This window comes from Accipiter gentilis, chromosome 33 (genome assembly GCF_929443795.1).
Source record: "Accipiter gentilis chromosome 33, bAccGen1.1, whole genome shotgun sequence".
NCBI classification, from domain to species: Eukaryota; Metazoa; Chordata; class Aves; order Accipitriformes; family Accipitridae; genus Astur; species Astur gentilis.
In genome coordinates, this window is record NC_064912.1 from 8,864,556 (window position 1) to 8,892,006 (window position 27,451).

The window sequence follows — 27,451 nt, forward strand, 5'->3', positions numbered from 1 at the left end:
TCATGTGCTTAGGTACAAGTAGCATATCATTCTTTTCTCTTATGTGAAACCAGAGCAGTGGTGATAGATTGGGGTTCTAAACCTATCTCAGTCTCAGGTAACCTTGAATCCATAGCTTCTGCTTCCCAGAAAGGGACCCTAAACTCTGAAGGTGAAAAGTTAAATGAAACTGAAGAGAACATCTTGCTCTTGAAGCAACACCTTTATCTTGCTAGAAGAGGAGTCCTGGGATGAGGAGGGCCTATCCAGGGAGCCCTGGTCTGTTCAGGCATTGTTTATTTGGCAGATTCTGACATAGGAAGAACTAGGGTCAGGATTGATTTTCTTCCAGTGTCAAGAAGTGTCATTTGTTGTCACTGGTGACAAATACATGTGTCTTACGTTTTGCTAACCTGGTAGGGCCTGCACAGCTGAATGAGGTGTGTCAGATTGTTCATGGTGCATCTTCTGCAGAAGTTTTTACTAGGTCCAATCAGTTGCATTTGTCTGACAGCAGCTTTTGTGCAGATACAGGGTATAACCAGTATCCTAATTCGGTCCTGACTTTCATTAATGCAGCTGGATGGGGACAAAAAGCCTGGCTTAATGCTCATGTTCCAGATTGAGTTGGCATGTATGAGGACACATCTAACTTGCAGGCTGAGCAAATTCGAGCCTGGAAATCTCTAAAGCATGAATTCCAAGAATTGTTTTTTTACAGACACTTTTCAAATCAGAGCTGTATGTTGGTGTTTACATTGAAAGTTTTCCCCTGGGGTTTTAGCTGTAACAGCATTTGCTGGCTCTTTTTTTCCCATCTGTAGGCTGAGATTAATGTGCTATTATGTCACATTTTTCAAATGAATTGATTTAGTGGTTTAGCATAAAACATTAAAGTTTATCTTCCCTCATTAGTCACACTCATCTGCCATTGCCCTCCTAAACATGGTCCCACACAATGTATAGCAGGAGAGCCAGCTGGGCTGATTGTGCACTTGGCTAGAAGAGGTGCACTCTGTGAGTAATAACCCAAGCTGCCAATGACAGACTCACATTGCACAATGTCTTTCTTCATCTCTTCTAATGTCACCCCTTGACATTAAGCCTGTTGTTGAGAAAACATTGCTCATGTCGTGGACAAACACTAGAGATAAGCTTGAGTTTGAATCCTAAGCTGTCAGGTTAGACTTCTGTGCTCTTCTGTGGGCAGCCTGCTGGGAACTGCAGAATATGGCATGAAGGATCATCTTATACATCTCTCCTCTTCAGGTGGCAGCTGGACAGAGTGGTTGGAACCTGATAGGAACGTAATGTAAATGTAATGCACATCTTGTAAACTGAGACGGTGCCATGACTCTAGATGACTTTTGGAATAATGCCATTATATGCTATATCTTCTGCCAAACTACTGGTAAATTGATAATTTTATCTACAATTAGAAAAACTCAGATTTGGTTCTACCAAACCAGTCTCATTTCTAGAGGATTACTTACCAGGAATTTTCTGAGTAGTTCCTGATATTTAATAGAGCCAACAGTGTTAATAATAGTTTTACCCCTTTAGGACTTTGTTGTTGAACTAATATAGGATTTTTAAATTTCTTTGTTTTTAATTGGGATTTTAATATATCCTGGAAGCTATTTCTTACTGACCATGTAACAGTATTTTACAAACAATACAGAGAGCAAGTTGCTGTACAACTTGAAATGAACAGGACTTTCATTCAGTCATTTTTGGCTAAAAACAACTTTCATACCGAAGCTAGCATGTCATCTGTATGTAATATAATTATGTATTATATTAATGCTGAAATAAATGACAAAAGCTATCTGAAGTCATATATAATCAATAGACACAATAATATGGCTCCCACTCACAAAAATAACAATGCTCACTTTTTAGTAATGTGGTACTCATCCTATTTTCACATTGTCAGCACTGGGTGATATATGAGGTGATATAATCTAATACAATAATGCTTCCTGTTATAACTGGTTTTAGCAAAATGAAATTATCCATGCCAAATAGAAAGATGACATAATTACAGTAAAGACTATATTTATCACTGGAAGTCCTTCATGTATTTAAGTATAGAGACCAGGATTAAATAAAGTGCACAGGACTGTGTGCAAAAGGGATTTGTGGATTATGTGTGGTTATTTATGTAGTACCCAAAATTCAATAACCATTCTATAAGATCAGAGCAAAGCATGGATCTTTTCCCAGATATATTAAAATCTAAAGTCTGAGTCCTGTAGACACTTTGTAGGTTTTGTAGGTACACTGTGGAATGTCATGAAACCTGATCCTATATTCATATAAGTCACCACGTCTTCAGTTTGTGTAAGCTGAGGATCATGCTCAAAAGATTTAGTCATGAGAACAGATGTTTCCAGGGTAAAGGTGTATAAACCAGATAACTTTTAGACTTTTGGACTCCACATGTGGAACATCTTCATCTCTTGGCAAAACAATTCTTTGTTTGTAGTGTAGTATGTCTGTGATAATATCAAAGAGCCTTATGGAAGAAATGTTTATGGGAACCCAGTGCAGTTCTTCCTCATGGTGACAAAAGGTTTAGGCTAACACAAGAGAAAAAAACATGCAGAGACACAAAGTCAGATGGGGGTCGGGGTGGGGGTGGGGGTGGTGAGGGTTTTTTTCCATGTATCTGGAAGAACAAAATCCTGTGCAGAAGCACTTGTACTAGTGAAGCAGATGTCCTTTTTGCCATCCATGATTTCAGTCAGGAATTTGCTGATAGAAACAACATGTGAATTGATGGTGGAGCTGTAACAGTGAGTTGTGTCTACTGTAGGTTAGGCTTGTACTCCCTGGGCTCCCCAGGCTTCCATGTGGGTCGCAGGTCTGCCCAAATTTTTTCTGGTGCTGTGGCCACACTCCGTATGTCTCTCCTGAGGCCCCTGGCAGAATGGGGTTGTTTCTGTAGTTGTGCCTGAGGCAGAGGAATGCTCCTGTAACCAGAAGCAGGGCTTTTATGGACTATTTCATGGCACCCATGAAGGCATATAGTGAAAATGAGACTCTTCTACTGTTTAAAATGGCTAACTCCAGACACTTGTGAATTGATGTTTTCCCTCTGATAATGTGTCATGGCTTCCTAGGAATCATAAGGTGTCTAAAGTATTTGCACCAAGTCATGCACTAAGTTGATTCTGAAGCTAGGTATCCTGATTCTTCGTTTCTTCTTCTGAAATTCGTCTGATACCATTGCAGCAAAGCAAAGAGAAGAAGCTATCCAAACACTCCTTTTCTGAGGTTCCGTTCATTGTCAGGTTTATGAGCTGGTAGCAGTACTAAAAGCCTGTAAAAGACTTTCTGTTCCAGCAGACTTGGTACACAGATGTTGAGTACAGGTTTTTCTGTAATGAACATATAAAAATTTTGAAGCAATATATACCAGTGTTTCATCTGAGTTTACTGGGTAGTTCCAATCCTGGGATGCGGCTGAAACTTATTGCAGAACTCCCCTGCATTTATGAAGACTGGGATCTGGCCCTGTGCATGCTTACCTTTTTTTCTTTCTTCAAAACTGTAATTAAATGATCAAGTGACACAAGCTGTGTGGTGCTTGGAGGCTTACAGGCCACATGGAGCTTTGCAAGGCTTGCATGCTTTGTGTGCATTATGTTACATTGTCTGTAACAGGTATTGCACATATATAATGCATACAAATTGCAGCTGCTTTCCATAGAGGCTCTTGTTCACAACACTGCCAATGGCAGAGTCAAATCATTTGTGCTGAGATGAGCTCCACTTGCTGGAGTGAGAGGCTCCAGAAGCTCAGTTAATACTCAGAAATTGGCCCAGTGATACAAGTTTAGGAATCAGCCAGCAAGTTAGATTCACATAGAATCAGTTTTATTGCCAGGTAAGAAATTCATATTAATATAGTGAATACATATGTTTACAAATAAACATTCTTAAAAAACAAACAAACATTTTATTGTAGGAAGTATTATTGGTATCATAAACTCTGTAGTTAACAAGTATTAACACGGGTTTACTTACAGAACATACAGTTACTAAAATATTTCCACATAAAATATGCTCAAGTTACACGAAACCTGTGTGAATTAGAGTGCAGCTGTAATGTGTATCTAAAGCATATGGATTAACAGCAACATTCCATAAAGGGTCAAATTAAGTCAGCCAGTTGTGAAGGCAATAAAGATTAAAGGAATAAAAGTAAGATAATGGAGAATCTGGGTTGTGTGCAAAGTATTTGTCCCGTGGGCTTTGTCCACTTCTGATAGTCTTAAAACATATGATCATACAATTTAGCAGCACACTTATGGAGAGATGCCAGTGCTCTCAGGATGCAAATCAATCTCAATATAGTTAAAAAAATGGTCTCTCCATTTAACCACATTTCAAATCCTTAGCCATTGCATCCTTGACTATGAAGAAACACTGCCAGTCAGTTGAGTACAGTAAGAAATGCCGCTTCCAATTCTTCTTACAACATAACAGTTCTCACTCCTCCCTGCATACTCTTCCAAAACTTATCTCCAGAATTGACAGCTGGTGAGAACGCAACTGTAGTAAGTTAGCTAGTCAGGATTTAGCCAAATGACTTGTTTTGGGGGAAGGGCAGGAATTTAAGTGAAAGACTGAGTCCGTTGCCTGCCATCAGGCTGTTGCAGCACCGCCATCCCATCCCAACTCCGTTTATCTCTTTGTGGTTGTGCCGAAGGCTTTACAGGCCCATGACTGCGAGTCTGTTACCAGTGCCTAGTTCAAGAGTAGTTTTACTCATACGAACAAGGCATCCAGCTCATCAGAACCACAGTCAAGACCACGAGTCCAATTGTTTGTTTAGTTTAAACCCAGATCTCTTTGACGTTTGAGGCTAGTCTGTTAGCCTTTTCCGCCAAACAGTCCACCAAGAGGGAACACCACTATAGAAAGCCAAACAGTAGAGACAATATACCATATAACATTTAGTTGAACTACAAAGAACTACCATGGCTAAAAGCAAATACAAAATGAGAGACTAGAGGGGAAAAGTTTAAATTGGGGAAATGGAGGGGCTAACTAAATAGTCTTGACTGTGCAACCACCACATGGAGATGTAGTCCAGTTTCCCTTCGGGACAAACAGAGGAGGCTGAGCAGGGCAGAACCCTTAGCAAAACAAGAGGAAATAGCTTAAAGGAACAGAGGGGTCACTTTGAGAAACAAGACTGTCATTGAACAATAGTAATACAGTAAAGGCACCACCCACGTTTAATTTCAGTCTGAAGCAGTTGAAGATAGGCAAAACATTTAGGTGAAGAAAAAGTCTGCAAAGTGAGAATTGTTACCATCTGCCCAAAAACAGGAGGACTGAGAGGGAATATTCTGATGCCCTTATTCCCCCAGCAGCTTTCTGTGTCCTATGATATGTCTCTTCTTATTTTGGAGGTTCCTAAAAATTTCAAATCAAAGAAAGTAAACTGAAACAAAATCTTCTGCTGTTTGTTATCATCCTGCAGAATTCTTTACCAGCCAGAAAGGTCCCATATGCTCTGAATCATAACAGTCTTCATAAATTCCTTGTAAATGAGTCTTTGTCCCTTATTGTATATATATTTTTTGCGCTTTCTATAGGATGGTGTGAAAGTTCAATAATAGATGTTAGGGGTTGTACCAAGGTGTTTGCTCTTGGCTTTTCACAGGTCTAGTGATTATTAATATGTTTTATACAAAATTCCTCTCTGAAATAATATACTACCGTATATTGTTCTCTCTTTCTTCCTCTGTCTCAAGGCAGGAACATAGTGTAAATGTTTAAGCAGACATAAAGTTTTTCTAGATTGTGCTACTTCTCATCATGGATTTTAGTTTCAAGTAAAAAATTTAGTCACAAGGGTTTGTGTTCCATTGTGAAATACAAATGGAGTTTATAATTCAACCTTCAGTGTGTATTGCTGAATGGTATTAACCCACTCTTCGGCCTACAGTTGGCTGGATACCAAGAGTGTCCAGGTGGAAGTTCCTTCCTTCCATTTCCTTTTTTTTTTTTAAATTTTATATTTTTAAATTTATTTTTTGCCTTTCAGTTGAGTGTTTGTGTTGTGTGTGTATTTGCGTGTGGTTTTTAAAGATTTCATTAAAAAAAAAAAAAAAAAAAGGAAAACAAACTCAAACAGTTACTTCTGTCTTGCTGTTAGTTATGAAGTATGGCTGCGGGCCCAAATAATGCTGGCTCCGGGTTGTCAGTGGGTCACTTAACGTTGGGTCTCCCATACCATGCTTCCCCTTGTTTGTGTATGCTTGCCGTCTTAGAGACTGGTCGTTGGGATCCCAGGTCTTGTAGTGGGAATTGTAACCTAACGGGTGTGTGTGGATCTTTGCGATTTTGGATTTCTGCCCATTCTGTTTGGTTAGGCCACTGTCAATCGTGTAAGCTCTCTCTTCATCTAGGCGCACTGGATGGAGTGGCAGGCTCCCCTTGGCAGCCAGTTCTGCAAGATGTCGGCGTTTGGTGTAGAAGTCATCGTTGACTTTGTCAGCTATTTGGATTTAAAAGGGGGAGGGGACAAAAAAATCAGTTGGACACAAGAAAAATGTTACACAGTTTGCAGTAGGTCATGCACAGTTACATCTCTGGACCAGATACAGTTACAGGACCATCAGCAGGAGAAATCCATGCCGCCTCCCACCTCTTATTTTCTTTCTATAGTATATTTTTGGATGCCATTATGTTAGGTTTTTCATCTATGCAGAAAAAACCTGCTGCCCCTTAACAAAAGACTGTCCCTGCCCCAAATCACTGAGGTTGTGCTGATACTTACATTATGGGGACAGGTCTTGTGAATCTTACCGCTGCTCATCTCACTTAGCGTAAAAAGTTTAGGAAGTGTTCAGAAGCACACAGACTTTCTTGGAAATATTGAGGCATCTTGGGATGTGCTGTTGTATGAGAGCACTTCCCTTTAAATGCAACGTGTCCTGCAGACATTTAAACAAGCCAGTTGTAAGGTCCAATGGTGTATGAGGCAGACCCATTTCTGTTGAATAATGCCTTAGGACAAAATGAAGAATAGGATCTGTTCCTCTAAAGGCTAGGAAGTTCACTAATGCTTTATGGGCCTGAAAATACTTTGGATTGCTGAAGGTTAGGTATTTACCCTGTGATTTTACAGACAATGAAAATTCTAAATTTCAGGTTCTGACATTGTTTTCTCGGGCCAGTGCCACTAAGAAATACAGCAATAGCCCTGCCAACAAATACCACATTGCTGTTCTCAATATAGGATTTTGTCCTCTGTGATTTCGTATACAAGTGTCTTCCACTGCATGCTTTTGCTAAAGTTTGATTGTTGTTATTGCTGGCATTTATTTGGCCTTGCTTAAAGGTATGAACCATGCTCAGGAAGCTAAAGGCATTCTGCAGCAGTCCAGCAACTCATTTCAGTTTTGAGACTGAGTATCAGGGGTTTAAGGGGACCTTAACTAAATTTCATTTTTTAAGATCTTGGCTTTTATGTAAAGAGGGTTTATTTACCCCCTTCAAAAATCTAGATTTTGATTTAAGATAGTGCCAAATATGTAGATCAACTACAATGGTAGTATGTTAATCAGCATTGGTGCTTTGAATATACGATTGTATCAGCCTGGATTTGACTTTTGCTGTGCCCTGGCTAGATGCATCGATTTTCCTTGATTCTATGCCATGTAAGGCTTCTCTGCAGAAGTCTTGTATGTGTAGCTTTCTGTACAGCTCAGCTCCTCTTGCCTTCATGATGAGAAGGTTTTTAATTCCTTGCACTGTTTTTTGTTTATTTTCCCTCTTTTTCTCTCCCCCCAGTATTGCTAGGAGGCTTTTGTTGCATTCGGAATTTTCTCCTTCTCTCTAGATCTGAACTGGATCTTTATGCAAGGCAGTGAAATTCCCATGAGCACCACATTCATCTTCCAAGATTAGGCTTCAGTTCTGCATCCCCCTTGTACTAGACCCTCAACAGGGAGGAAGATTACCAAAACCAGTTGCTGTTTATCATGTCATGACATTTTTTGTATAATGACTGTGCAACTGGACATTGCTCTTAAATCCTTAATTTTGTCTTTAAAGAGGTGTTTCCTCTTCGATGAACTGGAATTGCTCTTGTCTGTGCTGTAAAATTAGTCTTTGTATGTTTTACCCATCTCCACCTGTATCTTTTTTTAATCGATGACTGAATGCTTTTCTATAGCATACAGGTGTCTTCCGTTTTAAAAAAATCACAACGTAGATAATGGCCTATTCTAATTTCAGTACAGGATGTGCAGTTACAATTGCTGATAGACCTCTAATGTGTTACAAAGAGAACCTGCTAAGCTCTGCTTTGATTTTGGGGTGAGTTGTTTCATTTAGACATCTGTAATCCGAATAATCAAGAAGTTGTATCTATTTCTCCTTGGAAGAGCTTTTTCCACTTCTAAATGTGGCTTGTCCCTTTAGTTTGTTAATATTCACTGAATGCCACAAAACAGTATTATATAAGTTGAATAAAACCAGGAGGGAAATGCAATCTGTATTGCTAATTTCTCATTGATCTGTTATCAATAATTGAGAAAAACAGTTGTAGAAAGTTGTGAATATCCACACAGGTGTTTATTTATATAGATTTTTACATCATAAGCACTGCAAGTCAGCTGGTTAGGGGACCGAGCTTCTGTATCTTATGACTTAGACCTTGTCTATATATGAAAAGTCACATTAGCTTGTGTAATTTAAATTCAGCATAATTATGTCCAGCTCCTAATATAGATACATTTGTCTGCCTATTTCACATTTAAATTAGTTTAATTTGCATAGAAAAATTAAAAAACTAAGCTAATCTTATGGAAGGATAGAGTAAAATTACAAGTTTGTACTTTTAATTTGATCTTAGTTAAGCTTCAACAATTTGTCTTACGTAACCAAGATCTCTGATGATCAATTACAAGGTAAATAATGACTTCTGTTTAGAAGAATAACAGTGGTGATGCAGTTATGTAAATAATGACCAGATATTTGCATTGCCTGATTTTTCATGCCATTTTTCTCTTTTGTATGGCTAAGTGAGAAAGGCCACAACAAGCTCAAGCCACTTCCCTGGTTTCTTTTTACCTTTTCTTACTCGCACGTTTTCCCACTGCCAGCAATGGTCCTGGGTCTCTGAATTTTGTCAGACATTAGATATGTTACTCAGATCTCCAAACATATAAAGACTGATGTCCTCACAAAAGAGAAAATTCTATTACTGTTGCATATAAGCAACATCCCCACTGTAAAAACTAAGCAAGGAAGAAATCAGCCTCACAGGGACGGTGCCTATGACACATCTGTGAGATTGATTTTGCTTTTGTTTATGCCATGTTATATGTAAAATTTTCAACTTTTTATTTGTTTCTTATGGAGGATCACACAGTAAGTAAAAATATTAATTCTGTAAATTTGGTTACATTAAAGTTGCTTTAACTAATTTAGTCCTTAGTCCCTTTCTAGGGACTTCTCAACTGTTCTCTGGGTACAGCTTAAAGAGAACAAACCAGGCTTGGATCTGTAAATCCTTGTCAGCAAAGTAAAGAAGAAAGCTGGTAAACATATGACGAATAGCTGATTGCATGCGTTTTGTCTGGCAGGGATAGTGTAGGAGAGCTGCTGTTTGTATTTGTCCTGATCAAATAACGGTTTGCAGGGTTTTGCCTGAGAATTTCTTATGTATGCCTAGGAGTTAAATGCTAACAGTGAAAGCCAGCCTCTTTATCTAATGTTTTAACCTCTTTAAAACAGTTTTCTTTCAGCATGCATGCTCAGGCTTACACGTAGGCACATGTACTGGAATTGGGTAGGGAATATGTAGCAAATATGTAGCAAAAAACCCATTGATAAAACATTGATTGTTCAGTTGTTCAAAAAGGCTTTTGGCAGGTCTTGAGGCAGTCCTCATTCTTGCATACTGACTAGATTGTAGGTTTTATAATACCAGTGTGCTATGCCCCAGTGTGAGTGACCTGGTGCTAGTATAGTGCAGAAACAGGTTTTTTTACTTCTGATTTTCAAAGCAGAAAAGATTCAGAAAAGTAATATCAAGCGTGGTTTTACAACAAATATTTTATCAAGAAAAGCATATTTATACTATCCTGATACCAACTACGTTAAAAATCAACTGTGAACTCGGGAAGTTCATTTTTCTTGATAACCAGCCCCTATAAATATTTTGTAGACTTTAAAGATGCAAAGACAAATTTTGGAGTTACAGGATAGATTTATTATGTGACCTTGGGTACGTGACTCAACTTCTCTCTGCCTTGTTTTCACCAGCTGTAAAATGAGCTGTTAACACATTAGAAGAGGTAGTTAAGTGCTATGAAGTTTAATTGCTTTTTGTAGAGTATACTGAGTTTTCAGATGAAAGGTGCTATAGAAGTGCCTTTTGCATTGGCTTCTGTATATAAATTAGTAAAACAGGATTTAAAGATATCACTGTCATGTTTACAAAAGGAGTAAAGAATTAGAATTGCAAAATTGCTAAATGAACAATAGTAAAACAAGGGCTTTAATTCTGAGTGTTATTCTTTGTGTTCCCTCCCTCTAGTCTTGGCAGCTAATTATAACAATGTTCTCAGTTTCAATATTTTTGTAAGGTTTTTACTCCTTTAAGGTAATGCACCCACAAATTTAGTTACTGTTGTAGATGTTAATCTGAAAAAAATGCTGTAATATGAATTTTTTTCCAACCTAAAGCATGTGCCTGGGAGGGGGGGGAGAACTTGGGCTTTTGTTCCTACTGTGCATGAAATGAATAACTGAAAAAATATAGAAACAATGTGAGGATCAAAAGCAGGACTTCTCCCTCGCAGCTGAGTACCTTAACTATTAAGCTAAAGAGATGCTTTCTCTTCCTTTGTCTTTCTAGACTAATAAATCTTGAATTTTCTTCTACTCCACAGCACAAGTTCATTAGGATGTGAATCTGGGTGGGAACCGTCCTAGCAGAAGCTGGGATGCACCTTGCTGAGTAGGGAATGTAGATTTAAATCCCACTCAGTTGGAGCAGTTGTACAACCATGAACTTACCGTCTAAAAGGTGGATCACTCCACTCCTCAGTCTTATCTGAATCCAATGATGCCATAAAGAAAGTGACCACAACTGCCTGTTTTATTTTGATCTCAACTTTGCCAGTATCAGTGTCAAATGTCTGCCTATTTCCTTTAATTTTGATTTTGAAAGGAGATAGCTACCAAGCTGTTTGGGATAGCAAGGTCATAGGAATGCCTAGGAAAGCTTCAGGGAGTTTAGGCTGATTTAGATGAGGTGGCCAGAAAGGAACGGGCTTTTGATGGTACATTTTGCTTCAAGTTTCCCCATTCTGCCTAAATCTGTCACGAGGAGAGACAAGCTTTGTTCTTTTGCTGATTGATGATTGACCATGACCAAACTTGGAAGTTGCATTTATTTCTTCAAAATCCACAGTTATATTACAAAAGCATGTAAACCAGTGAGTTGCTTATAGAGTAAATACCATCAATGAAAACATGTTTTCTTGAAAATCAGTGGCAAAAATCCTTGTGGCTGTAATACGGCCACAATTTCTCACTGCGCTTATTTGAGTGTATGTTATCTGTGCTGAGAGGTGGCCCTAAAGCTATGTAATGTCGTTCTGCTCCCTAAGTTAAGTAGTCTTCAAAGTGGCTGTGTAACCACTTCTGGCATAAACAGTTGTGTGAACATGTATTAGCGTTGTGTAATGCTTTCTGTTTCTTGTAAAATATTGCAGTTACAAGCATTTCTGTATAGAAAGTACAGCTAAATAAGGAGGTCTTGGGTAATTCTGAAGCAGTGGTTTTTACTCTTTTCCTCATTGACAATCCTCCTATCTTTGTGGGTCCATAAAATGGCTTTGAATTCTTGCACCACTTCTTACACCTATGGGAGAAGTGTAGAATCCTGAAAGACAGTTATGTCCTGCAGCTTTTGTGAAAGTAGGCACCTAGGAGTGGGAAGAAATCTCTGAAGTGAAAGAGGAGAATCCACAAAGGAGTGAGCCCTTATAAAAGCTCTAAAGACATTAAAAAAAAAATAAATCTTCAGTGAGAGCTTGCAGTCACAGTCAGAAGATGCAAAAACATATAGGGAACCCTGTTTCTTAGTGGATGTTTGTTATCTGAACATATTTTAAGAACTACTTTGTGAAATGCAGAGCTTTATTCTAGCCACAGAGAGACTGTATTTCAAATTTAGGGCTAGAGATACAGAAAGCAAGCCAATGGAAAATGCTGGGGACAGGCAATCATGCACCAGATAACAGCTAAAAATACAGTAACTGCCTATTTGTAGATGTTTTCTGCTTAACAGTAAAGCTATCTCTATGTAATATTTAACAGTTTATAACAAGGCTTTGCTTCTACAGCCATGACTTTGCTGAGACATTAGTGTAGTTACCTGAAGCTATGGGAACCTTACATTTCTCTCTCTGGGTAATGAAAATGAAAAGTCAAGGGAAGACAAAAGGGTAATGAATATTGGCTCAAAGACAACATGAGAATTTTGCCCAGGGAAGTACTAGGATGCTGCCTTTGGTGATGCTGTTGTTGATCCTGTCTGAATGTGTGATCGCTTATTCATTTGCTTTTCTAAGCTGGCATCTAAGACAATATGTTCAAAGGCTTCCAAGATGTAAGCCAACTCTATGGGAGAATTTTTGCAGGAGTTCAACTGAAAATCAAAGTAGTATCATTTCTACACTATAACAAGTTTTTTCTCGGGTTAGGGGAAAAAACGAACATGGACTGAGTTCCTATTAGCTGTCCTCAGGTATGAATTGGATCCAATAAATTCACTGAAAAGTGTGTTCCATCCAGTAAAACAAATAACTAATGACCTGTATTTTGAATGAAGGGGTTCACCAAACATCATGAAGCGTAGAAGAATTTGCCATGCATAACATGAAGTCTGTTGAAAACAGAATATAGCTAGATGTGGCAGGTAGACACAATTCTATTCATATAATGCCAGCAGTGGGTAGGATGATATGACAGATGTGTCTGTGGCCAAGAGGAAGGAATGTAGCTACTTCATGGTTGGTCACTAGCTGGTCTCATCTCATGGGCACTGGAGTGGCTGTGTATAAGGTGGGGCAATTTTAAACTATACTAAATTCTAAGAAAGGGTGAAGGCCATTTAAAATAGTTTTTGCATCCCTCCTTTGCTATTCTTGTATTGAGCTCTGAAAATGCAGAATTCAGCCTGTGGGCTGCAATGCATTGACTTCTGTCCTAAATATTTGCCTTTCTTCCCCCAAAAGTTCTAACACCAGCTTGCCTTTATTTAAGACATTCTGAAAAGGAAGATAATACTTTATGTCTGTGGATTCTTTCTCATGATTTTTATTCCCTAATACTGATAGAGGTAAAGAAAAATACATAATGCATAGAACCACCCATAAATTATTTTCATAATTTTGGTAGAACCTACTTTTTGTGGCTCTGTGTTATTCCTCTCCTGACCCTCTTTAGCACTTTATTAATTTCTTATAGTGATCTGGAGAGAGACCAGGCGTGAAAAGACATACCATATCAATCTTTTCTTCTGCAGACATTGTTTGAAAGGAGCTTGTCCACCTCCAGACACAAGATTGCATTTTGTTTTCCCAGTGAAACAAAATTCTACTTTCATGATACAAGACATGATGAAACATGAATATGTAGGCCCAAACATCTCTTCTATCGATTACTTTCATGACAGTTTCTGAAAGGCTGAAGAGGCCAGAATATTTCTGGATTTTGAAACGCATTAGGAATGGTTTAGAATAGAAATGTAATTAGACTTGGTAAGTAGAGCCTCCAGTCTCAGCAATGTTCTCTTTATCCACTACAGGCAGCGAAGGCTGCTGCTTGGTTGGGAACGCTAAGACAGAATTTGATTAACTCCTCAGGCATCAGACATCATGTGTGGTACCTCATGTACAGGGTTACAGTTCCCTGGAACACAAGAGTAGCCACATGTCTGTAAGCAGAAGCATCCCTCTTCCAACAATGTGCCAAAAAAACAGCACTGCAAAGTCAATTTTTTTTTTCATTTTCTTTTTACAAACATTTATTTACTGTGTAAGTTTAGGCAAGTTTCTCCTTGGACATGTAAAACAGCTTTTCCAGTTGGGTTTTGTATACTTCACTGCATTGATTTACATAGTATTAAATTGCAATATTTATGATTCAATTTTGCAAAGTGCTGCAGTAATATCATGATTTGGTTTTGGTCAAAATACCCCAGACACACACACCTTGTACCTAATGTAGAGACCAATGACATGCAGAACACTTGTATCTAACCAATGTAAATAAAACAGAGCTTTTCTGATTTACCAGAATCAATAGGTTCTGACAACCTGGAAACAAACAGTGGCTACATCATGTTAAATTAACATTTAAATTGTAAATGTTTTCAGGAGACCTGAAATCTGTTGCATGCAGATAGACAAAGATTACACTACTTTGTTATACCCTCAAGTGATTTAACATTTTACATTCAAGCATCAAGATGTTAAATTGCTGGTTCAGTATTGTGCAATGAATGATAAACTTGAGAATGAAATAAGATTGCCAGTTCTATTCTTGAACCAATGGATGAAATTGTAAAAGAAGACTAAGAGAATTATGTATTCAAATCTCTGACTTTTCTTTGAAAATGCAGCCAGTGGCTGTCCTGTAACTGTAAATCTGTTTTTTTCTTTTCTTTTTTTTTTTTTTTTTTCTAAAGGCCTCTAAGCTCATGTCCTTTCATGGCATCTACAATGGCAAATACATATGAAAAAGTTCTACTGTGAAATATTTATTTCCTTTTATCTCATTTAGGCATATTTATTAGTTTGAGTTTTACTGGAAACCTTATATGTGGTAAGAAAACTTGTCTTTTGTAATAGAAACTATCTAAGGAGTCATGCTGTCATGCTTAACTTCTGAATAAAGCATGACTGCAGCATAAACTGATTATAGGAAATGAGGGTTTGGCTTGCTTTCTAAAAATGCTGTCTGAAGCCAAAGAGGTTAACACTTAGGAGATTTGCTTGAAAGGCTTCTTCCACTTCTTCCTTCGGTAATCTTGCTTGCTTTTTCACTGGGTAGTTTTTAAGGCTTCTCAAGCAAGTCAGTTAGGACAAATCTGATTTTGTCAAAAGTTTGCAGCAATGCTTTCATACATCAACAATAATATGAAATTGTTTGTAACCTTTTTGGTCAGTGAGGACTTTCAGTTTGTTTAAGGGCAGGGCTTCCTCACTATTCCAGGAGCATTGCTTCATTGTACATTTGCAGAAAAACTGTGCAGTCATGTGCAATAATAGGCCCTACTACTGCAGTCAGAGTAATTCAGGCACTCTGCACACAGCAATGTGCCTTGCTGCTGGGAGTGGACCACAAACCAGGTGGACTGTCCTGGCAGGCTGCACACTGAGTAGTATGTGGGTCACGTTGGGAAAAAATTTCACAGTATTCTGCAATGTGATTCAGCATCTAAAAATGCATGTTTGTTTTTCCTTAAGGTGTCAATTTATCTCATTTAACATTGACTGAAAAAGCTGTTATATTCCTGACCACATTTATTTGTAATAACTGTTCTTAGCACGAATCTAATTTCATTTTTTTCACACATTGCTGTTGGCATTCTTCTGTGTGCTGAATTTCATTTTCAGTTTTAATACTTTTTATTAGATGGTTTTGTTTCCTTTAGTATACTGCTGGTTATAACTCTTAAACATATGTCTGAATCAGCTACAAATACTCCTAGCTGTGATGATGTAGAAAGCTGCATGAGAACACAGAAGACCCAGTTCAGGTCTCTGAATACATAATTAAGACATGGTTTTAGTGCTGAAATAAACCTGCGTTTTTCTGTCTTTCAACTGGTGTCATACTAGATTTACACTATTCTTTCCAATTAGAGAGTGAGGTCTAAAGGCCTTTTGAATTGTACTGGTTAAATGAAAAAAGTCCCGGTGATGTAATAACTATTTTTTGCAGGAGTTATTTTTATTTGATCTGTTTCTTAACTGCTGTAATTTTAAAGAATTTTTAGCAATCATTCTGGATTGAAGTTGATTTGTTTTTCCAAAATTAGCTGTGCTATAAGTTGTTTCTATTAGAAAGTTATCTTTTTCTATTTTTTTTTTTCTTCCAGAACAAATCCTTTTTAAGCGAGAGTTATTAAGCAAGAGAAAAAAAATCAGGAAGTAATTCCATAGCTGTACTTGCACACATTCCATTCTTGTTTTTTATTCTCCTTTCCTTCTCTTCCTGCCTCCGTACTACTAGACTGCGTGGCATTTGTATTATTAAAGTCTTGTGCATAATTGTCAGAGGTTTCCAAACCAGACGTGTGTCAAACTGAAAAGAAATAGTGTTCTCTGGTAATTGCCACACTTGCACTGCCAGAAGAAAATCAGTTTCATAAGGTTTTCATGCAGATTGGGCAAACCCAAAGGCAAACCCTCACTAATGCCTGCTCTGAACAGAACCCTCTGAGTAGCCTTCACATAAAGCAAAAGCATTTGAGACTGACTGACAGTCAAAGAAGGATTAGTAATGAAGCTCACTTCAATTCGTATTTAATAGTGTGTGCACACACAAGACTTTTGCCATATCGGGATGTTTAGCTCTCACTCCTACCTTTTTTTCCAGGAATTGCAATCATAACCATCACTTGTGAAAAGGAGAACCAGCAGTGCTGAGCTTCAGATCTTTCTCCCCTGCTGTAGTACGTCCCTTGCAAGGGAAGGTGAAGTTTTCACAGGATCACCTTCCATAGCCTCGGAAGCTTTGCAAACTTTCCCATGATAAAAACTACCTAATGTACTTAATATTATCATTAGGATGGGACAGACCGTTATTTTCATGATTTTTTTTTTTTGATCCTGTAGTATCATAGCTACTACATATCAGATTTAAATTTTTTTTTCAGCATTTCTTTTCCTCTTATCCTTCTTCAAATTAGCTGTCAGAGGAAGGACTTCTGGAAAAATTAACTATGCATTACAAATCATGTTATTGCTCTTCCTCCCTCTGTGCCTCAAGCCTTTTGTTATTATAGTATGAATGTGTAGGAGTAAAGCAATGATCTCTGTGGCTTTTATCTGTGTAATTTCTCTCTTAAACACATTTACTGTCTTTAGAACATCCCTGCAGAACCAAAATAGCAGACAGATAACTGCTGCTATTTATATTATATTGTTAATAAGGGATTCATTCCTATCAGTTGTCTTGCTAGTCTTCACTGGTATTCATGGGTAATTCTGAAGAACATCACACTGCTGCTATTGACATATATCCATGTACAAAGCTGAAGAATATTAAAGCTTTTGAGTTTTTTAATTTGGTTAGAACTACAAAAAGAAAAGTATTATTTGTTTACTTCAGTAAACTTGACTTGCAACAAAGTAATCCTTGTAAATGCTTAATATTACCAAGCCATACCTGAAAGTTCATGTCACAAACATTATAGATGCACCAAGGTTGAATGAAATAGTTTACAGCTCTGTTGTCTGCATGGAGGCAGATTCTCATGTACTTGAAGAAACAATACTTTCACACAAAAATAACCCCAATGTGAATCAGTAGAACTATGGAAAACAAAGTATGAGTATAGGAATTGAATTTTGTTTCTCACTGAGTTTGCTTCCCAAACCCTAAATTCCTAAATCTATTCCTGAATTAAGCATATTGATTGTAGGAGGATTTCAGAATTGTACTCTCTGGCTTCATTCGATTATCCTTTGGTCAGTTCTTGGGAAAATTTAAATCAAAGCCCTTCCTTAAAAAGCTACTTTTCATTTTCACCTTTTGAGTTTTAAAAAGAAAAAATCCTGGATCATTATTATAACCTGATTTATCTTTGAATATTTTCAGCATGAAAGATTACTCATTAAATAAAAGTGGCCCCTGAAATCCTTTAGTTAGAGGAACTTTTAATTCAAAAAAATTTTAATTCAAGAAAATTTTAATTCAAGAAAATTATGTTCAAGACTTTTTCCCCAGAATTCATTCAAAGTTGACACTTTAAAATCATTTAGAACTTCACTTCCATGTGCTGAGTTTAGAACACTTTCTAAGCACTGCAGGTATTTAAAAATGATGATGAAGTCAAGACAGATTTTCAAAATCTCCATTAATTTTTTGAAAAACAGCCATGGGGGGATTTGGGACACCAGTAAAGTTGTACGTTTTGATCATTTGGCACTTCTGAGAACCACTTGCAGGATATCACATGTTGAGCACCTGTACGAAACTCTTATTTCAGAAATATTGCTGTAAATGACCTGCACAGCTAATAGTCCAGGAGGAAAAAAATGAGTGGAGTATGTTCAGAACAACTGGTGCAATTGATGTGTAGGCTCCATGGTTGGAACTGTAAAAGTCACACTTCAGATTAAATCTAGACTTTAGCTAGGATCCCACAGTGTTACTATTTATCTGCAAGTAGTCACAGTTGTTTCCATACCTTTATGATCAACCTCTACTCTTAAATAGTAAATAAAAAATCTGCATTGCAGAATGAGAAGTATGTTTATATGTAGATATATGTTTATAGTGTAAAATAAAACAGTTACAGAGACAGATATTTAAGAAGGGTTGCAAGTGAAAATGCTTAACTTTGTAAAATTTTGTCTTTGCGTGAGCAGAACTTTCATTTTTATTGGTTCACTTTTATTTAGTGTTTTTGCCTAGGTGTAAAGTTTCACTCACTCATGTCTTCACATCACTTAATGTGTAAAAAAATCTCATGCATAATTCATTAACGTTTCATAGAAATAGGTTTGAATAACCCACACTTGGTATAGATTTACTAGTTTCAGTCCTGTGGCCATCATTGATCTCAATAGATGGAAATAAAGCTAGTTACTGTAAGCTGAAGTCAGCTTAAGCTGACTGCAGTCCTCAAAGACAAAAGACAAGAAAAAGACAGTAACAAAACCTGAAAGACTAGCATTCTGTATCAGTCAACAGGACCCACATTACTGTTACCTTAGATCTGCCTGTTGTGTGTTATAAAAGGAGAAAATTACTTTTTGTTTCATTTTGATTGATTATCACATAATAAGGATTTTAAAAATCAACTAGTTTCCAGAGAACCAACATAATTTTTAGTGGAAGAGTGAGTTCTCTATGATGTATAACTGACGGATTATGGAGTGGTGTTTATAATCTGAACTTTTATGACTTTATTGGTGACAGTTTCATTTCCTCAGTTTTAAAATACATACTGGTAACAAGAAAAAATTGTCATTTCTCCATTATATGGAATCTACTGTAGGGAACAGGGGTGGAATGAATATCAACTTCAGACACAAGAATTAAGGATCCACACATTTAAATTTGCTATTTTGGCATGAAAAACAGGCTAAGAATTTATTAGATCCTTATAAATATGCTTCATCCACCATAAAACTAGGTAGTGGACCAAATTCAGACAAAACAAATTCACTAGGTGTGAATCAAACCAGGAAAACTAAAAATACTGAGATAACCCTAAACTAAATGGACCTGAAGGTCAGATTTCCTTTCTTTCACAAGTTCAACATGTTGCTAAGGTCTTAAAAATGAGACAACGTAGATGGAAATGTTTTAAGAGCATCTTATTTTGGTGTTAAAACTGCTTCTTGTGAGAGAAGGACTATTTGCAATTTCGTCCCAGCAGTCTAAATGTCACTTCTGCCAAGACCAATGTAGCCCCGAAGGGTTACCTTTTCATGGCTCTGTTTATTTGCTAAAGGATGGCATAGGCAATGGCTGCTTTGATGCCTGATTATGTACAGCAGAAGTCCCCAGTCTCAGAAAGAATAACACCCTGTAGATTTTATAGTAAAATGTTGTTTCTTTAAAAGAATGTCAGCGATGCGGCTGATCTTGCTAAAGATACTGAGGCTTTGCACAAACAGCATATTTATAATTAAAATACAGCTACCTCACTGGAAGAAGAAATGAGTGTGCTGGATAATAAAATAGGAAAATATTTTAATCAAGACTCCCCAAACATTTTTTATTTACTTATGACAGAGTGCCTGCAGGTATCAGAAGCCAATCTGGTGAATAACAGAGAAAACAATTAAATGATTTAGTGGAAGCAAGAAACAGCCTTCAAAGTCTGCACACACTGAGCAGGATGTGAAGTTTGGGGAGTCTCAGAAGAAGGCATAGGTGGAACAGGTGACACCGGCACTTCATCTAGTTGGGAAATGGGAAGGCTGAGGCAGCAGTGCTAACGGGGGGGGGGTGGTAAAGTGAGGCTTGCTACTGAGTGCTTCTTGGCTTTTCTCCTGTGCCTGAAGGAGAAGCAAGGATTAAAGTATGAAAGACTTCCTTAACAAATGAACACTCAAAAGCTTCAAATTCTCCAGCCATGCTGGTCTAAGTAAATAATAATAATAAAAAGATACTAAGCTTTTATGTCCTACTTCCTTGAGATGGATCCGTAGTTCCAGCGTTGAATTGGGTAGGTTGCCTAGTGTAGCATTACCCATGACACTGAAGATACATCTAGATATATGAAATCATTAACTGAATCACCCCCTGGATATGACAAATGATGCATTAATCTGTACTTCCTTGTCTGTTTTCATGGTGTTAAATCCAGGGAGCTACTCCCATGTCCCAGATTTTTTTAATCCATTTTTGTGCAACTGCTTATGGAAGTAGTAGCTGAAAATTTCTTTACTTTTTCAAATGAAAGAACAATTCCTTTTTAAGCCTTCCAAAGAAACATGAATATTTACCTGTCACTGTAACAGTGTGGGTGGTATGGGAAAGTGAAGTAACACAAACACATCATGTTCAATAGTTCCATAATTCTACTTTTTCTAAAACTTGACTGTATCAACTCCTGTGAATACACGGGCAGGCCTTTTTCCCTGTTGTGTGTTTCCGTTTTTCCAGTTACAGTATTTCTTTCCATTCCAAAGCACAACAAACTATAGGGAACAGTACAGAATCTCATTTTCTGGTGAGATAGGTATCAGATTCTTAGGGGGCAGTTGTGAAGTCACTTCTACTCTCATAAGACAGATCTTGTATCAGCACAGAGTTATAATAATTTCTATAGAAATTGAAGATCTGAAGCTTAAGAGAAGGCACCACCAAATTACACATCAGACAGGAGGACGGTTCAAAGATAACACCTTAGGAGTTAACCTTATGGTGATCTTCCCCTTTGGATCCCTCTGTGTGTGTAGATGTAAAGGACAAACCGGATAGTTTTTTCACATGCTGCACCTTTTTGAGGGTGATGTTGCCTTGCGCATTGGCACACTTGCGACCACAGTATTTTCTATATAGTAACAGTGACCGAAAGAGGAGATATTTATTCCTTGAGTGTCATATTTGCAGAATCTCACTTTGGAGTTTTACAGCTGCAAGCAGAGCTGGAACACTGTCTAATGTTTCCTTCGGGATCAAAGAACTGAAGCTTCAAGAAATGCTGGGAGCTGTAGACTCAGAGATGTGATGGTGAGTCTGCTGCCAATTATATCCTCCTTCTAGCTTCACTGTATCCAATCAATTAGATCTGATTTCATCCCACAGGAGACTGCAACTCCCAGCATCACTGAAGGCTTTCTTGGTCTGAGTTTCAGGAAGGAATTCTGTCCATTGTTTGGAGATTTAGGGGGGGGTAGAGGGTTGCAAAAATTTAAACTGGCTGAACTATCTCTTCTTAAGTCATGTCCAGTCAGTTCCTCAAAGGTTTGTGTGTGTATGTGTGTGCGAGAGAGTGGAAGAAGAAAGTTTATAAAAGAAATATAAAATAATGTTAAACTGTAGAAATACTTGTATTCTCTGTTTTACATGTATGTCTGTGCACCTCTCCAGCAGCTGAGTGATCTTTCCCCCAGTCCTGCAGGGCTTTTTAAAGGTGGGTCTGGGGTATTTTTTAATTTTTGCAAGAAGCTCAAAACAAAGTTATTCACTTGGCACTCCCTGAAACTCAGGAAAGAAAATTAACCGTTACTGAGCCAGGCCTGCAGAAAACTGTGACTGAATAAATATAACCAATACCTCAGGATAGTGAGGCCAATTTGAGCTCTAGGAAACTCTTATTAAGCAACAGGATGAACTCCAACTCTTACAACTTAGCAGAGTGGAATTTGAAGTTGGATTGTTCATGCTTTCTGAATGAGTGTCCAAATGATGTGTATAAAAATATGTGATGAGCTACCTTTGTATGTCGTGGGACTTGGATTTCATGAAGGTGTTCAGATAAAAGATTTCTATCCACTTGTAGCTTTAGGCATGTCAGGATTGCTTAAGTGAGCAATAGCCATTTAAGCATGGAGTAAAAACATGGTTGATGAGCTGGAAATAAGAATAATTTATGCAGAAATACCTCTTTCTCCACTTTTCACATAAATAATCAAATACTGCAAAAGCACTGGAGGAAACCAGGATCATGTGGTCTCCGGTGGCCAAAAAATTGAAATATCTGAACACTGGGTGTTTTATTGCCACACAACATTCAGTGACCGCTTTTGGTGGGACTGGTCTTACAGCTCATTAACCCTTTCCCTCAGATACAGTCTCTGACATTCTTTGGTGGGACAAATTTGGCACCATTGAAAAAAAGATTCTCTGGCTCAACAATGGACAAATAATAGATGAACAGAGTGTACCTATCAGTCAGGCTATAGATGCTCGGAGATTGATTACTTATCTATTCTTTCAGTAAGTGTGTGTTGCTCTGTCTTGTTTCCTCTACCTTCTGCTGATTATTCCCTGGTGGTGTATGTGTTAAGGCAGAAGGAGAGTAGAATTCTGGTGCAGTTAAGAAAACAGTAAGTAAATCTCAACTCACTATTACCTTGTTGTACTCCAGGCACTCATCTGAGAATATAAAATAGGCACAGAATGTCCTCGCATTATTCAGAGATGTAAATCTCTTCAGACAGTGAAAGGAAAAGGTGAATTTAGTCAGTAGCCACTGGTCAGTACTTAAGGAATTCTGGAGGCTGCAACAAATAAAGAAATTCTTAACAAGAAATTAGGAAAATATCCTATTCCATTGAGCATGTAAGGATTTGGCTGTGCAGTTTGAACTGATTCACATAAAAATATTTCGCTTTTTGAATAAAATACACCTTCATTGGCCTTTTCAACTCTCTTCTCTCCTGTTGTGCTGAATCAGACACTGCAATGCACACATTGCATTGCATACATGCATGAATAGTCCAACTTCAAATTGCACTCTGCTAAGCTATATGATTTGGAGTCTAGAGTGTAGCTTTAAAATAGCTTCCCAGGGATCAGCTTGGCCTCACTACCAAGGTATTGGTCAGTCTCATTCAGGAACACAATGCAAATTAATAGCAATGGCACTGTTTTCTCTTGTTTTCACAAGCACTTGAGTCTTAGATACTGAATTCAATGCAGGTCCCAAACGTGATCCAGAAAAGAGATTACTGTGACTTGCTGCTTTCCCATGAACTGAATTTCCACAGCAGCCAGTCACTGAGGGATGAGTAGCTCACTTCTAAAATTAGACAGCCAAATTTTTAGGACATCTGTAGTTCAGAAGAAAGCAGCTGTGTGGAAATTAATTTAATACTGCCTCTGGTAAAGCATCACTTTTTCAGTTATCTAAACTTCTTACCATGTATGGCCACATTATGAAGAGTGATATTAATGTACTATAGCTACAGTTGCTACAAAGCAATAAGAATGCTTCTTCCTCCACCCCCAGCTCCCATTAAAGAAGAGAATTAAGCACAGTGGACTACACCCGAACAAAGGGATCATGCAGAGTAAGAGGCACTTAAATGAATATGGTTTGCCTCAAACACATGGAGAAATACAGAACACGTCCCTTATTAAATTTCTTTTGTTGCAAATGAATCCACCCTCAAGCCACTATCAATGAATGCAAAGGGAAATGGACTACATGCACTCATTAATCTGCTATGGGGATCAGTAAATGCAAGTCTGAATGTTAGCATATGAAAAATGCCATTGCCCTATGACATGAATACCAGGTCAGGGTGAACTCAGTCTGTGTCTATTTGTTCAAAAGATGTTGTCAGGTTAAATACATATCGGTGGGCCTGATGTAGGCTGGTTGCTATTTCCTCTCAGAGCTCTCATGAAGCCAATATGAACTCTGCAATGTGCAGTCTGGCTAGCTTGATGTCAGCATGGTCACAAACCCAGGCCTGGCTGGCGTCATGAAAAAACCTCTTTGTGATCTTGGGATGTACTCAAGAGGTACCTCTTGGGAGGAATCATGGCCTTGAGAGTCTGAAAGTGGTTAAAAACTGAGTGTATTTAACTCTTGCTCTATATGTCCAGACAGAAGGTATGAATGTATAACAGTTTCAAAATCTCTATTGTTTTCTACTGAAAAGTTTGGATAACAATGCAGAACTTTTGTACTTTTCTTGTGAACATTCACCTGAATCTAAAACTTGGCTAATGTGGTCTGAGACCAGTAGATCTATAGGCAAAAAAAAAAGAGAGAGGATAGGAAGGATAGAGGAAAAGCACAGGAAAGTGGTGCAATCCTCCTGGAAGAAAATGTCCCTGAAAGTTATGTTTAATTTGATTTAAGATTCTGAGAGGCATTATACAACTTCTGGAGCTAAAGTGCACAATCTTTCAAGGTTGATTTAACTATGGTTATAATCTAGCTGCTTTAAAAACTTGTACTGACACCCAAGAAATATCTAAGTTCTAATTTAATAATTTTAAAAAACAAGTACATTCAGTGGCTCTTGGGCAGATGAGAGAAGTTTCTTTTGAGTGTTTCACATCTCTTGTTTTATTATGCTTAAGTATCTTTTAGCTTTGATGATTGGCTTGACCTAAACTGACATCTGAAAAAGAAGCCCAATATCAGTGATTAATCTGTGGTAATCACCACGTCATTACATAGTATCATCTTTTGAAGGAATTGTAAAGATATGTATTGGTTTTGTGTGGCAAGGTTTTGCTAGCGGGGGGGGTTACAGGGGTGGCTTCTGTAAGAAGCTGCTGGAAGCTTCCCCTGTGTTCGAGAGAGAGCCCATACCAGCCGGCTCGGAGACGGACTCGCCGCCGGCCAAGGCCGAGCCAATCAGTGACAGTGGTAACGCCTCTGTGATAACATTTTTAAGAAGGGAAAAAAAAGTTGGGACAGGGAGAAACAGCCGCCAGAGCAAGGAGTGAGAACACGTAAGAGAAACAAGCCTGCGGACACCAAGGTCAGTGAAGAAGGAGGGGGAGGAGAAGCTCCAGGCGCCGGAGCGAAGATTCCCCTGCAGCCCGTGGGGAAGACCCTGGTGAGGCAGGCTGTCCCCCTGCAGTCCATGGAGGTCCATGGTGGAGCAGATATCCACCTGCAGCCTGTGGAGGACCCCACGCCAGAGCAGGTGGGTTCCCGAAGGAGGCTGTGACCCCATGGGAACCCCGCGCTGGAGCAGGCTTCTGGCAGGACCTGCGGATCTGTGGAGAGAGGAGCCCACGGAGCAGGTTTTCTGGCAGGACTTGTGACCCCGTGGGGGACCCACCCTGGAGCAGTGTGCTCCTGAAGGACTGCACACCGTGGAATGGACCCATGCTGGAGCAGTTCGTGAAGAACTGCAGCCCGTGGGAATGGCCCACGTTGGAGGAGTTCATGGAGGACTGTCTCCCGTGGGTGGGACCCCACGCTGGAGCAGAGGAAGAGTGTGATGAGCCCACCCCCTGAGGAGGATGAAGCGGCAGAAAATAACGTGTGATGACCATAAACCCCATCCCTGTCCCCCTGTGCCGCTGGGGGGGCTTGGTGGAGAAATCCAGGAGTGAAGTTGTGCCCGGGAAGAAGGGAGGGGTGGTGGGAAGGTGTTCTGAGATTTAGTTTTATTTCTCATTACCTTGCTCTGGTTGATTTGTAATAAATTGAGTTAATTTTCCCAAATTGAGTCTGTTTTGCCCGTGACAGTAATTAGTGAATGATCTCTCCTGTCCTTATCTCGACCCGCAAGCTTTTTGTTATATTTTTCTCTCCCCTGTCCAGCTGAGGATGGGGGAGTGATAGAATGGCTTTGGTGGGCACCTGGTATTCAGCCAGGGTCAACCCATCTCAAGCTAGTCTGTCTGTATTCAAAATTTAGGAAAGATACTAACCCTTGTCTTTTATAAACAGATTTTAAAATGCCACTTGTAAGAAACAAAAACGGCAAGCTAAAGCAAAGCTTAAGTATTTGAGATGGGACTTCAACCTACATTTTGTTAAAGGTCTGCTATCCTGAAGTTTGGATAAAGGAATGTCAGTTTGTGATGAAATTTTTTTCTGGTGTGATGAATACTAGATTCTTAAGTCAGAATGTCCTCAGCTGTTCTGCTGTTTTCCTGAAATAAATAGCTCTGTCTGGAAATAGGCAGTGTGATACCGCTCTAAATTCTTGGGGAAATGATGTTAACATTCATATGCGTAAGCTGAGCAAGGGTTAGTGAGAAGCTATGAATAGACCCTCCCAGTTCTTAATTTATTATTGTCTAGAAGGGGTCTGAAATGTAAGATAGTAAAGGCTTTTTGTATTTACATAGTGTGTAGCAGGTATTTACAGCCCCTGAAAAGTATTATCAACTTATGCTTCCAATATGAAAATTATGTTGAAATCTTTACCCACTATTGTCCTTTTCCCTCCCCACAACTGTTTCTTTGAGGATGTTCCCCCATTTGCTTAAAATAATAGTGTATGATATTAACCAGAAAATAGCCACCACCGGGATCTGTATTAGGAGTTTTATGATGTGCTAATTGTTTGAAATCATAAGGCCTCAGAATATTCCTCCAGTGACCTACTAAAGCACATCCTGCAGAAAACATGAAAACTCTTACTTCAGAAGTGTACAAGTACCTTCTCTTTTTGGAAGTATTTAACAGGTGTCTCATCATATGCTTTAAATTTGCAACATATCAGATGTTTTTCTCTCTCATTTGTGCAGATAGGTATGGAAAATACTGAAATGCATAGGTAGGCATATTCAGGGCATAAAGAACTAGGGAACACTGTGCATACAACATAGGTGAAACTTGCTGAAAAATGGTGTACAGCAGGTATGGTGTGGTTTTGTATGCATATATAAACACATGCATATGATCACCAATTCTTACATGTAATTTTATTATCACTAGTTGTAGTCAATTTTTAATATATTTCCAGCTAACATGATATTCTATATGAAATTCTGTCATGAAGTAGTCCAGACGAGCAAGACTTTGTTTTTAACTTTGAAGCAGAATGTCAGCTGACAACAGCAAATGCAACATATTGATCTAAAGGAGAAGTCATGCATCATGTTGCTTACTTACCAACTGCCTTTAGAGAGGCGTACTTGTTAAGCTCTTTGCCTGGGGGCTGTTGCTCATACGGGTTTGTGATCTGTCCCAGGCTGGGATATGAATGTTGATGTGCCATCTGAGGGAGGAGGGGAGATGTTGGCATGACATTATTCATCTGTGGTGGATCTGTATTAAAGAAAATCGACAACCATTAAGAAAAAA

General features: G+C 38.5%; 1 protein-coding gene across 1 annotated transcript in view; it reads right to left on the bottom strand.

The window, feature by feature from the left end:
* Positions 1 to 3,959: 3,959 nt before the first annotated feature.
* SHISA9 (shisa family member 9) overlaps positions 3,960 to 27,451 on the bottom strand; it is a 197,910-nt gene continuing 174,418 nt past the window's right edge. Inside the window, exons 3-4 of the mRNA XM_049835415.1 lie at positions 27,260 to 27,415; positions 3,960 to 6,496 (exon numbers count right to left, since the gene is read on the bottom strand). Coding sequence (XP_049691372.1) covers positions 6,126 to 6,496; positions 27,260 to 27,415 — 527 coding nt within the window. The 3' untranslated portion in view covers positions 3,960 to 6,125. The remainder of the gene's footprint in view (positions 6,497 to 27,259; positions 27,416 to 27,451) is intronic.